The sequence below is a fragment of the Oncorhynchus mykiss genome, chromosome 6 (assembly GCF_013265735.2).
Source record: "Oncorhynchus mykiss isolate Arlee chromosome 6, USDA_OmykA_1.1, whole genome shotgun sequence".
In the NCBI taxonomy this organism is placed as follows: Eukaryota; Metazoa; Chordata; class Actinopteri; order Salmoniformes; family Salmonidae; genus Oncorhynchus; species Oncorhynchus mykiss.
In genome coordinates this window covers 16,919,627-16,934,052 of record NC_048570.1, presented here as the reverse complement: position 1 = coordinate 16,934,052, position 14,426 = coordinate 16,919,627, and the positions used below count along the sequence as shown (strand labels likewise).

Sequence of the window (14,426 nt, the reverse complement as noted above, 5' to 3'; positions counted from 1 at the left end):
ATATCCCTTCCACTGGATGTCAACAGTCTTTAGAAATTGGTTGAGGTTATTCCTTTGTGTAATGAAGAAGTATGGCCATCTTGAACGAGGGTCACTTGAAGTGTACTGTTAGATAAAGGTGTGTGACCAGAAAGTTAGCTACAGTTTGTTTTCTTCCTGTATTAAACACAGATCATCCCATCTTCAATTTTAGCGATTATTTACGTTAAAAAATACCTAAAGCTGTATTACAAAAGTAGTTTGAAATGTTTTGGCAAAGTCTACAAGTAACTTTTGAGATATTTTGTAGTCACGTTGTGCAAGATGGAACCGGTGTTTTTCTGGATCAAACGCGCCAAATAAATGGACATTTTGGATAAATATCGACGGAATTAATCGAACAAAAGGACCATTTGTGATGTTTATGGGACATATTGGCGTGCCAACAAAAAAAGCTTGTCAAAGGTAAGGCATGAATTATATTATTATTTTTGCGTTTTGTGTCACACCTGCAGTGTTGAAACATGGTTTCTCTCTTTTGTTTACGGAGGTGCTATCCTCAGATAATAGCATCGTTTGCTTTCGCCGAAAAGCCTTTTTGAAATCTGACATGTTGGCTGGATTCACAACAAGTGTAGCTTTAATTTGCTATCTTGCATGTGTGATTTAATGAAAGTATGATTTTTATAGTAATTTATTTGAATTTGGCGCTCTGCATTTTCCCCGGCTTTTGGCCAGGTGGGACGCGTCCCACATATCCCATAGAGGTTAACAATGCTGAGCCAAATAATGTTTTATTTAACATGGCGGGAGAATGGTCCACACGACTCTGTGATTATGTTGGCAAACGACACAACAGGGAATAGCTGACGTCATGGTGGCTCATCTCTATAAAATTCAGTACAATTCATGGACTTATTCCATCCAACGTAGGAGACACTGGGAGTGGGAACTTGTACATTGTGGGGAAAAAGGCTGATTGGAACCGTATTAGAGACCATTCATCAATTCACAGGCCTTCACTCTATGGTGTTATTTGACAAGTAGTCAGAGATGAAGGAGTGCTACAGGAGAGGGATTTAGAAAGACCTATAATTAGAATAATCTAGAGGCGAAGATCAAAACTTGTTGTGTGATCAGGAATCACACTAGTATTTTGCTGACAGATATACCATTATGAGAATGTCTCAGACCATTTACACTATCTTTTGACATGGAGCTCAATACAATTAATTTTATTTTATTTGATCTATTCCACCTTTATTTAACCAGGTCGGCCAGTTGAGAACAAGTTCTCATTTCCAACTGCGAACTGGCCAAGATAAAGCAAAGCAGTGCGACAGAAACAACAACACAGAGTTACACATAAACAAACATACAGTCAATAACACAATAGAAAAATCAATGTACAGTGTGTGCAAATGTAGATGAGTAAGGCAATAAATAGGCCATAGAGGTGAAATAATTACAATTTAGCATTAACACTGGAGTGATAGATGTGCAGATGATGATGTGCAAGTAGTGATACTGGGGTGCAAAAGAGCAAGAGGATAAATAGCAATATGGAAATGAGGTCATTGGGTGTGCTATTTACAGATTGGATGTGTACAGGTACAGTAAGCTGCTCTGACAGCTGATGCTTAAAGTTAAAGCTTCAGTGATTTTTGCAATTCGTTCCAGTCATTGGCAGCAGAGAACTGGAAGGAAAGGCGGCCAAAGGAAGTGTTGGCTTTGGGGATGACCAGTGAAATATATCTGCTGGAGCGCGTGCTACGGGTGAATGTTGCTATGGTGACCAGTGAGCTGAGATAAGGCGGGGCTTTGCCTAGCAAAGACTTATAGATGACCTGGAGCCAGTGGGTTTGGCGATGAATATGTAGTGAGGGCCAGCCAACGAGAGCATACAGGTGATAGTGGTGGGTTGTATATGGGGCTTTGGTGACGAAACGGATGGTACTGTGATAGACTACATCCAATTTGCTGAGTAGAAGTCAAGGATCGCTGCCCTGCCGAAGTCAAGGATCGGTAGGATAGTCTGTTTTACGAGGGTACGTTTGGCAGCATGATTGAAGGAGACTTTGTTGCGAAATAGGAAGCTGATTCTAGATTTAATTTTGGATTGGAGATGCTTAATGTGGGTCTGGAAGGAGAGTTTACAGTCTAACCAGACACCTAGGTATTTGTAGGTACATACAGTGGGGCAAAAAAGTATTTAGTCAGCCAACAATTGTGCAAGTTCTCCCACTTAAAAAGATGAAAGAGGCCTGTAATTTTCATCATAGGTACACTTCAACTATGACAGACAAAATGAGAAAAATAATCCAGAAAATCACATTGTAGGATTTTTTATGAATTTATTTGCAAATTATGGTGGAAAATTAGTATTTGGTCACCTACAAACAAGCAAGACTTCTGGCTCTCACAGACCTGTATCTTCTTCTTTAAGAGGCCTCCACTTGTTACCTGTATTAATGGCACCTGTTTGAACTTGTTATCAGTATAAAAGACACCTGTCTACAACCTCAAACAGTCACACTCCAAACTCCACTATGGCCAAGACCAAAGAGCTGTCAAAGGACACCAGAAACAAAATTGTAGACCTGCACCAGGCTGGGAAGACTGAATCTGCAATAGGTAAGCAGCTTGGTTTGAAGAAATCAACTGTGGGAGCAATTATTAGGAAATGGAAGACATACAAGACCACTGATAATCTCCCTCGATCTGGGGCTCCACGCAAGATGGGGTCAAAATGATCACAAGAACAGTGAGCAAAAATCCCAGAACCACACAGGGGGACCTAGTGAATGACCTGCAGAGAGCTGGGACCAAAGTAACAAAGCCTACCATCAGTAACACACTACGCTGCCAGGGACTCAAATCCTGCAGTGCCAGACGTGTCCCCCTGCTTAAGCCAGTACATGTCCAGGCCCATCTGAAGTTTGCTAGAGAGCATTTGGATGATCCAGAAGAAGATTGGGAGAATGTAATATGGTCAGATGAAACCAAAATATAACTTTTTGGTAAAAACTCAACTCGTTGTGTTTGGAGGACAAAGAATGCTGAGTTGCATCCAAAGAACACCATATCTACTATGAAGCATGGGGGTGGAAACATCATGCTTTGGGGCTGTTTTTCTGCAAAGGGACCAGGACGGCTGATCCGTGTAAAGGAAAGAATGAATGGGGCCATGTATCGTGAGATTTTGAGTGAAAACCTCCTTCCATCAGCAAGGGCATTGAAAATGAAACGTGGCTGGGTCTTTCAGCATGACGATGATCCCAAACCGGAGTGGCTTCGTAAGAAGCATTTCAAGGTCCTGGAGTGGCCTAGCCAGTCTCCAGATCTCAACCCCATAGAAAATATTTGGAGGGAGTTGAAAGTCCGTGTTGCCCAGCAACAGCCCCAAAACATCACCGCTCTAGAGGAGATCTGCATGGAGGAATGGGCCAAAATACCAGCAACAGTGTGTGAAAACCTTGTGAAGACTTACAGAAAACGTTTGACCTCTTGTCATTGCCAACAAAGGGTATATAACAAAGTATTGAGATAAACTTTTGTTATTAACAAAATACTTATTTTCCACCATAATTTGCACATAAATTCATAAAAAGTCCTACAATGTGATTTTCTGGATTTCTTTTCTTCTGATTTTGTCTGTCATAGTTGAATTGTACCTATGATGAAAATTACAGACCTCTCATCTTTTTAAGTGGGAGAACTTGCACAATTGGTGGCTGACTAAATACTTTTTTGCCCCACTGTACATTATGGTCAAGATAATTTAGCAATTACAACAATATATTCACTGTTGGTGACCCCTGCTCATAGCTTATATGCTATTGTGAGATATTATTCTAGAAAAATGGAATACAATGTTTTACATTCTCTTTATCTTTCTCCTTCTCCGCCATCCAGAGTTGTTTATAGCGATTTACTTTATGACTATATAAGATTAGGGACTCAGGGAGGGTCTGCAATATAGGGCATACACATATCAGACTAAAAACAGAACTGTAGCTTACATTATTCAATATATTGAGGATAACTTTGCAGCGGCTGTGAACGCCTTATCATTTACTTGCAAGAGCTGTATGTACTTTGAAGGGACTAAATATCAATTTACAACGGACACATCAAGAGAAAAACTTCACCAGTGAATACCTGGCTGAATCTGGTTGCTGACCAATGGATACAACTCATCTGTCAGATCCAAAGGGAGCGCCGGTTTAGGCATTTGCCATGTCTGCACAAACAACGCTATAAAAACACAGGACATCAAACGTGATTGATCCAGCCCATCTCATCACTTTAAGTAAACAATAGTAATCCAACTACACACATACTGCATAACACTCCGAGGCACTCACACACAGAATAAAACAGACATTCTGTGACCATTAGTTTGTCAGCAGTATTTCAATTATTTCAATTAATCAACTAATAATCAATCAACTACTAATCAATTAATCAACTGAATGGAAAGACTGTAACGGAAGGGCTGTTGTGTCAAATCAAATCAAATCAAAATGTATTTGTCATATTCTTCGTAAAGATTAGGTGCAGACTAACAGTGAAATGTTTACTTATGGGTCCTTTTTCAACAATGCAGAGTTAAAGATAAAAAATAATAATACAATAAAATAAAATAGTGACAAAAGGAATAAATACACAGTGAATAAACAATTACAATACAGAGTAAAAATAACATGACTATATACAGGAAATGCCAGTACCGAGTCGATATGCAGGGGTACAAAGTAATTGAGGTAGCTATGTACATATAGGTAGGGGTAAAGTGACTAGGCAACAGGATAGATAATGAGCAGTAGCAGCATATGTGATGAGTGTGAAAGTGTGTGTGTGTGTGAGTCACAGGAGGTTGGTGGCTCCTTAATTGGGGAGAACAGGCTCGTGGTAATGACTGGAGCGGAATCAGTGGAATGTTATCAAATACATCAAACACATGGTTTCCAGGTGTTTCATTCCATTCCATTAGCTTCGTTCCGGCCATTATTATGAGCCGTTCTCCCCTCAGCAGCCTCCACTGGTGTGAGTGTGTGTGTGTAGTCAGTATACATGTGTGCGCATGTTATGGTTATGTGTGTGTGGGCGTATCTAGTGTAAGTATGTGTGAGTGTGTGGGTAGAGTCCAGTGTGCGTGCATGGAGTCAGTGCAGTGTGTGTGTGTGTGTTTTGAGGGGTCAATGTGTTTAAACCCAGAGAGAGTAGGAAGAGTGGAGCTGTGAGAGAGATAATGCCTGCAGCTCGCTGAGCAATAGCACTCCATAATGACCACTGTGAGGCCTGGAGCGGGACAAGGCTACAGTATACACACTAACATAACAAATATTTCTACTAGTTTGGTAAATCTTCAACTGCAATTTAATTTTACAATACAATGTTCAATGAATATGTTGATAGTATTGTCAATATACTGTAGATATGTTTCTCATCTATTTGTGTTTTTATTTATTATGGATCCCCATTAGTTCCTGCCAAGACAGCAGCTGCTCCTGGGGTTCAGCAAAATGAAGGCAGTTATACAATTTAAAAAATGTTACGATACCTTCACAACAGATTTCACAACACATTAAGTGAGTGCGTTCAGTTATTGTGTGTGTGTATGCATGTGTCTGTGCCTGTGTTTGTGTGTCATCACAGTCTCCGCTGTTCCATAAGGTGTATTTTTATCTGTTTTTAAAATCTAATTTTACTGCTTGCATGAGTTACTTGATGTGGAATAGAGTTCCATGTAATCATGAGAGACGAGAGGTTGACTTCATGCCACCAGAGAACTCTTCACAGTCCCCTTCACAGCCCCCAAGTCAAGAACAGACTATGGGGGGCGTGCCTCCCATAGTCTGTTCTTGACTTGGGGAATGTGAAGAGACCTTTGGTGGCATGTCTTGTGGGATATCTGAGCTGTTTTTTGCCAGTAGTTCAAAAGACAGCTCGGTGCATTCAACATGTCAATACCTATCAAAAATACAAGTAGTGATGAAGTCAATCTCTCCTCCACTTTGAGCCAGGAGAGATTGACATGCATATTTTTAATGTTAGCTCCCCATGTACATTTAAGGACCAGCCGTGCTGCCCTATTCTGAGTCAATTGCAATTTTCCTGAGTCCCTCTTTGATCACAAGACTGAACAGTAGTCCAGGTGTGACAAAACTAAGGCCTGTAGGACCTGCCATGTTGATAATACTGTTAAGAAGGCAGAGACGCGCTTTATTATGGACAGAATTCTCCCCATCTTAGCTACTGTTGTATCAATCTGACAGTTTACAATCCAGGGTTACTCCAAGCAGTTTAGTCACCTCAACTTGCTCAATTTCCACATTATTCATTACAAGATTTAGTTGAGGTTTGGGGTTCAGTGAATGACTGGTCCCAAATACAATGCTTTTAGTTTTTGAAATATTTAGGAGTACCTTATTCCTTGCCAACCATTTTGAAACAAACTGCAGCTCTTTGTTAAGTGTTGAAGTCATTTCAGTCACTGTAGTAGCTGATGTGTATAGTGTTGAGTCATCCGCATACATAGACACACTGGCTTTACTCATGAAGATTGAAAAAAAGTAAGGGGCCTAGACAGCTGCCCTGGGGAATTCCTGATTCTTCCTGGATAATGTTGGAGAGGCTTTCATTAAAAAACACTCTCTGTGCAAAGAACTATAGATCATGCATCAAATAATGTCCCAAAGCTAATTCCTCCATTAACCCCACAGTCGATTGATGCACCAGTGCGTCACATGTTGATGTAATTTTGAATATTGAATAGCTCCCTGTGTGTTTCTGCTAGTACTTGCCATTTCTTGTAGTGGCTGCAGCTCAATCCCCTCTTTCCGCCAATATAAAGTTTGTGAAAGCGGTCTTTTTCTACACATGAGAAGATGCAGACAAGAAAATTGTTTCGCTCTAAAACATCCACAAGCTTTACGGCTCTCAACTGAACTTGCTGGCGCAGACGTCCTAATTGTGAAGAGGTCTTCTCACAAAACCAACTATTCAGACCGAAACATTTGAGCTACAAACTACTATGTCACCAATATCGAAAGGGGAGACTCACAAACACAAGTGTCGGTTGTTTTGTACTACAAATCACACAGTCATCTGAAGGTAACCCAATACCGGGCTGTAAAAATGGTGCAACTGTCACCATCATTGCGGACATCTGTGCTTCATGGGACTCACCTGGACTCTATTATCTTATTGACTGCCTCCCCTATATCTGTCACTTCCTCAGTTTCTTCCCCGTGTCTGCATTAATGTCGTTTTGTTCCCCTTGTCCAGACACTGTCCTTGTTTTGTTTCATGTCCGTTATTTATTAAATATTCACTCTCTGTGCTTGCTTCTCGTCTCCCAGCGTCTGTCTGGTAAAAAGTGTCACGAATAATGTGACCAAACATGGGTCATTCTTTATATATATACAGTATCTCTTAGACATAGGACAGACACTTCAAAACCTTAGTCCTTATGATTTATTTTTGACTGTTTTGCCACAATTGTTATTCAATGTGTTTCTATGGGCTGTAGCACTAAAGAACAAATTCAATATTTTATCAAATCATTTTGTTATAAATTATTTTTTAGACCTACAGGGCTCCTAAAATTCCAAATCAAATGGTTAAATGATAAATTGTATGACTACCTTAAAACAATTCCATATGTTCACTTAGGAGATATTCCGATCTAAGGGCTTAGACCTACATGAATGGCAGAACGCTTAGCTGTGAAATAGAGTCTATTTATACTATATGTGTTTTCGTATTTGACACATATTTGAAATGTGCATATTTAAGATGACAACAAATCATCTAGGCAATTTAAAAAACCTAGCTACAGTACAACAGCTAGCTTAAACAAAGAAAAATTACTACCACAATAGCAGTTAGTCCTGAGAGAAAGGAATTATGTAAGTAATGATCAACAGCAGAAAGTCTTGTTATCACATTTCCCATCAGAGTTCAGTGGTTTATAATGGGTCCATTAGTAAAAAAAAGTGGGCTGCATAGTGTGGTATGAGAAGAGCTATTCTGCAAAGACTCCATATCCTACTCTCTGTGCAGTTGTTCAAATTCTAATGGGAAGAGATGCAAGGTGACTGAATCATGCACCAAGGCTTATGAAATTGCTTATCTAAGCTTATTGAAATCAATTGAACTCTAATATGAAAACAAAGAGTACAAGTGAGCGAGAAAGAAAGAAACCAGGGAGTTTGTAGAAGGATTAAGAAGTTTCAGAGACAGCATTCCATTAGGTGAAACAGGGGCAATGGCCTGACAAGACAACCTGTCATGGCCACATCCCACTAGCCTGTTTTCCCTAGCCTGGGTCATGTTCAATACGGCACGCAACGGAAAACATTTTAAAACGTTTTGCAACAGAAAACGAAAATGAGTGTGTCTTACTGAACGTAAGTCCCTCCCTTTTTTGTTAGTTCCTCAGGCTATCAAAGCTTTCTTTTCACATTGTCCTTTCCAGCAACTGTGGTGGCTGTGCAGCCAGTTCCAGCAACTAGTGTGGCTACCTGGCCAGCACAGCACAGCACAGCACAGCTCGGCACAGCACAGCACAGCTCAGCACAGCACAGCACAGCTCGGCACAGCACAGCACAGCTCGGCTAGGCTTAGCTCAGTAGTGTGAAAAAGTTATTTGAATTCCAGTCCAAAACAGACCTTATACTCCACATCATGGCAATTCAAATTGGTGGAAGAAAACCCCATGCGGATGTGAAAACTTAACCGGCTATCCTTATTTACTCACCTCTTCTTTTTTTTTTTTGAATTTTACCCCGTTTTCTCCCCAATTTCGTGGTATCCAAATGTTTAGTAGCTACTATCTGGTCTCATCGCTACAACTCCCGTACGGGCTCGGGAGAGACGAAGGTTGAAAGTCATGCGTCCTCTGATACACAACCCAACCAAGCCGCACTGCTTCTTAACACAGCATCCCGGAAGCCAGCCGCACCAATGTGTCGGAGGAAACACCGTGCACCTGGCAACCTTGGTTAGCGCCCACTGCACCCGGCCTGCCACAGAGTCCCACGCAGAGCCTGGGCGCGCAACTCACCTCTTCTTAAGTTAATGCAAAAAGTATGCAGTCAAATTAATTATGCATTCATCTCATCGGTGCAAGGCACTTGTTAGACCAAAATCTCACCTCACAGTTTCTCATTTTAATCAGTTGCTATAGCTGAAATAGAGTATTATGGCAAAAAAACATATCCCCAAAAGACATTTGGGTCAAGAACAGTAGCCTACCCAGTTCATCGAAATATGTCACTTCATACATTAACAATAGAGGTGCTTAAAACACCTTCTAATGGACTGTTATTTTTCAGTATGAAGACATTCGTGGAAATTTGGTCCCTGCCTGTCCCTGGGACCTGTGTTCTTCTAAACGAGCAGAGTGATGAGATTGTATCGCTAGCAGCACACTCTCTGGCCCTCATTCTCCAGCATGCAGTGCTTAATGAGCAACAAGGCATTATTATGCAGACTGTGATCAATACGCCAGGAGGCATTGGCAGGCATGGCCCATGTCATTAATGAATTACTGGGAGAGAAGAATGTAATATGTGCTGACAGGCCAGGCAGGTAAAATGACTGCAGTTATGTTAGGTGTCGTGTTGTTATGTTATGACTGTCATAATCACGTCATGGCAGTTGTGTCAGGTCCCCCCCACTTGATCTTCAATAATCCCTCCTACCCTTGCAGACCACTGGAACTGGAGCTTAACGTTTGTGTCTACATGCTTGTGTCTCTATGTGTTGGCACTGGTCATATATTGGCATGCTCAGTAAACGTTCTGAGTTTTATAGGAGAATATTCGTATTAAGTTTTTGATCACCAATTTAAATTCCTTATTTGAAAATGACCGATAAAAGAGATTGCTTATCTGAAGTCCTCTGCTAGGTTGGTTTTGACTGAATATGCTAATGCTTTACCAAATAAAAATATGGAATTGCATTTTCAAACATACCCTTTGATGACTTAAAAATACAAATATTAATATTCATATCTCCACAATATCAAAATAACACATAGTTTCATATTTCAGGCAAATTCTTATGCTGCAAGACAAATTTGTATTTTCCTGAAATGAATCTGCAGGATCATATTGCTACGACCATAAACAGTTATTTGGATAACATCAGTAATAAGTCAGCTAACTTAAACTTATTATATTTTTGATTTAGCAACATAATGTGTTAAGTGTGTGTGTGAGAGTGAGTGTGAGAGTGAGTGTGAGAGTGAGTGTGAGAGTGAGAGTGAGAGTGAGTGAGTGAGTGAGTGAGTGAGTGAGTGAGTGAGTGAGTGAGTGAGTGAGTGAGTGAGTGAGTGAGTGTGTGTGTGTGTGTGTGTGTGTGTGTGTGTGTGTGTGTGTGTGTCTGTGTGGTAGGTGGGATCATCTTCCAAGTGGAGGTGACCACAGTCTTCTCAGGCATTTGGATAAGGGACAAGCTTTATCCAAGGGATGGGATCTATGTACAATTTACTGACAGGTCCCATACTGAAACCCTGGATCAAAACAGATGGTGCCCGTAAAGTGAATGCTCTCAAAAGTTACGATATTGATCAAGTTTTACATTTGTCATGTCTGTTGAACCCCTCCTCCTCGATGCTTCCCACAGTACATAAAGAGTGCTCTGCTGTGCCTGTAGGTAAAATAACTTTCAGAACATGTGGTGGGCAGCAATTTTCCTCTTTCCTGTTCCTCTCTTGGAGAATTCAATCTGGACATGCTGATGCTTTGTGGCAGGCCTGTCATTTCCAATCCTCCAACCCTGAATTAGGCCTCCGGTTCACTCACTGAGGGCAAACAAAAAACACACAAGCACCCATGCAAGCACACACTACACTCCACCTACACAATCTTGTATTCACATACTTCAGGCCACAAAGAGGAGAAACAGTGAGGACGAGCTGGGGCCAAACGGGGGGCCTCACCGTGTCCAATCCCCAAATGGCACCCTTATTCACTATATAGTGCACTACTTTTGACCGGAGCCTGATAGGTGGAATGTACAAGAGGAAACAAACTCAATTATGCCCCTGAAGCGTCAGTGTCCCAAAGAGGCAACTTGAGAAATGAAACATATAAACACCGTATGCAGATTTCTTTTTGGTGAGGTAGCAACACCCAGTATTAAATGCCACAAGGAAAAGAGCTACTCAACTTCTTTATATCTTCACACACACACACACACGCACACACACAAACATGCAATTGCTCTCAGCTGGTCCCTTTGGGCTTCCCTGTAGATCCTCAGCTAAAGCAAAAGACCAAGTTGTTTGCTACACCAGATGTGTAACTTCTACAGAGCGTGAGACACTCCTACTCATGAATGAAACCTGAGAGGATGGAGCTGCTTAGTATAACTCTGTGCTTCTACGCTTCTGGTGTTACAGGTAAAATACCTACTGTTTTCACAACAACCCAGTGTAGCTTCTGTGTAGGTGTTAATTTGATTCAGCTGTCTTGTCTGCTTGAAATTGTTGTTCTAGTGTGTGGAAGAGGTTTTGGTATTACACACCTAAATAAAATGTTCTCCTTTCTTCATGGGCAGACTTTGGAAATGTGACAAGAACGTGAAGCGTTATCGAACCAATGGAGGGAGTCATACATGGTACTGGTCCTGTTTATCAGTGCTCACCAAGCCAGTGCTCCCCTGTGATCTTGCCGAAGCCGTCGCGGTATGCGTCCCATGCTCGGAAGAAGTTCACTGCGCCGTCCTCTCTGCGCTGAATGACCTGGGAGGAAGAACATAAGAAACACCCCATATTATTACCATGACAACATTTCAGGATATTGTTGTGTGAATACGAATGCCCAAATGCAACCTAATCCAGGGTTGTAATAATTAGTGTACACCATATGAAATTGAAACAGAAAATTATCTTATTGGACGAGCTCAAGTAGTCCCTACCTGTTTCAGTCTGTTTTCTTCTGTTGGGTGCCTAGGGAATATGAATTTGAATGGTTGGTTTGCCAGCCCCATTTAGTGAAAATACCATTGGAAATGCCATATCATGTCAACATATCTTTCTCCTAAATGTCTCAGACACTGTGCTCGATTGGCATTAGAAACAAGACCAAAACACCATCTGTCACAAGTTTCCGATCATCCTTTAATTCATTTTGCTTTCTTAAAAATGCTGAAAGCTACGAAAACCCATAGCAAACATAAAACAATGCTCTTTCCTCTGAGAGGTTGGTCTTTGTCGTTGGTATGCAACGGTCCTTTTGAAATCAAGAGAAAACAAACATTTTAACATTCAAACGGCACAATATTGGGATGCCTGACAATGTGAATAGCTCCAGAAAGTCTGTGTAAACTGTGTGGTCCCTGGTAAGGCTGCTAGGATGCTGATGCATGGCTGGAATTAGAAGTGAGCTTGAGACACTAATTGACTCCTGATCCCTTTATAGACGATTAATCAGTCAGGCACTGGATCAATGGCCGATGAAAATGCCAGCGGAGGCAAGGGTCGCCATCAATGTAAATGAGCCCCCCCCCTCTCTCTCTCACATGTTCCACACCACCAACCCCAGGAGCCACAGCCAGGAGAGAGGCCACACACACGTTGACTGAAAAACAAATACGTTGTGACAGAGGACCCGTCCATGTGAAATGTAATTATGATAGTGATACAGTCGGAGCGTTATTCCTCCGAGTACTTTGCTAAAAATTCCTCATAGCATTCCCATCTCTAGCCCAGTCATCAGTGATCCATTGGAGAAGCTCAAGTAATCAATGTTACTAAAGGTAAGGCTCTTTTAAAGCATGTGGCGCCTAATGACTAACTATACATCTATTCCTCTTAATATTCATATGTTTTACTGTCACATACCGTACACAGGATAGGTGCAGTGAAATGTGTTGTTTTACAGGGTCAGCCATAGTAGTATGATAGGTGCAGTGAAATGTGTTGTGTTACAGGGTCAGTCATAGTAGTACGATAGGTGCAGTGAAATGTGTTGTTTTACAGGGTCAGTCATAGCAGTATGATAGGTGCAGTGAAATGTGTTGTTCTACAGGGTCAGCCATAGCAGTATGATAGGTGCAGTGAAATATGTTGTTTTACAGGGTCAGGCATAGTAGTACAGTGCCCCTATAGCAAATTAGGGTTAAGTGCCTTGCTCAAGGGCACATCGACAGGTTTTTCACCTTGTCGGCTCTTTGAACCAGCAACCTTTTGGTTACTGGCTCAATGCGCTAATGGCTAGGTCAATGTCATTTGATGTGTTTAATCATGTAGCAGCATGCACACTTTGAAGAGCGCTGACCTTGGTCATGAGATCTGTGAAAACACCCTAATTCTCTCAATAAAGGATGCCAACATTCTGGGCAGGTGCTTCGGGCTACATTCAAAATTAATATGTAGAGGCCTCACTGAGAATATATCTGTTCTCTCCTCCTACCCCCGCTCCAACCCACCACGAAACCCAATACATTTGACTTATTCACTCTAATCTGTGGAAATGCTCAACTAGCCACCTCTCAATGCTTAATCTGTCCCAATCACCACGGCACCTTGTGTAAACCAGGTGATTAAAATAAAGGCAAATTCTCATGTTTTAATAAATATTTGATGAGCTGGGATATGAATATTCCCATCAGAGGGCCTGATGCTGGCTTCAAATGAAGGGGTGTTCAGACGGCATAAAGAAACCGGGCTGGCACATCAGGCTGGCTGACACAGTCCTGGGCGTTGGGAGAGATAGAGAGATGGGAAATTGGGGGATGATTGATGGGTATAGCTACGGGGCACTTGTAATAACGTTGCTGAGAAAAGCGCTGACTCGAAAGCCCCACATGCTGGGTAAACACTAAAAAGAAATATGTTATTGTGTCATAAATTACAAAGGGGCGGGTGTACTCCTCGCTCCCTCCCCTGTCTCTGATGTGTCTGTTTGTTGTGCCTCGCCGTAAAGAGTGAGTCCCGAAAGCAATTTCACCTGTTCCAATGAATCTCTTTGCCAGCCCCCAATACAGAGCAGTCATTCAGTCATTCACAGTAAAGCGCCATGCTAGATGACAGCATCTTGGAGAAAAAGAGATGACACACTTTGTCTGACAGGCACAGCATCGGAAGAGGCATGGTCTTCTTACACATTCCACAATATGGTATTAGTTCACATAATCACTTGAACAATGTGTCCTGTGTATGTGAGAAGAGCTTAACCTTTTACTGCAGTGGGCTGAATCAGGGTCACACGGAGTGTTTCTTTGTAGTCAAACAAATCTAATTTGAAACAAATGTATACACCTCACACACATGGTTATGGGCTTAAAAAAAGAAGACACCTGTACCATGTCAGATGTAGAGTTAAAATGTATTACATTTTGAATTTGCATCCCAATATTACACTTGATATACATTACGGAAGACTGAAATATGACTAGACGTTTGCCATAGAAAGGGCTACTGATTCCAT

At 41.4% G+C, this 14,426-nt stretch overlaps 1 protein-coding gene across 1 annotated transcript in view; it reads right to left on the bottom strand.

Moving 5' to 3' along the window:
* The window catches only part of fibcd1 (fibrinogen C domain containing 1), a 119,442-nt gene that overhangs the window by 32,135 nt on the left and 72,881 nt on the right, over positions 1-14,426 (bottom strand). The window contains exon 6 of the mRNA XM_036979470.1: positions 11,641-11,737. Within this exon, the coding sequence (XP_036835365.1) occupies positions 11,641-11,737 (97 nt within the window). The remainder of the gene's footprint in view (positions 1-11,640; positions 11,738-14,426) is intronic.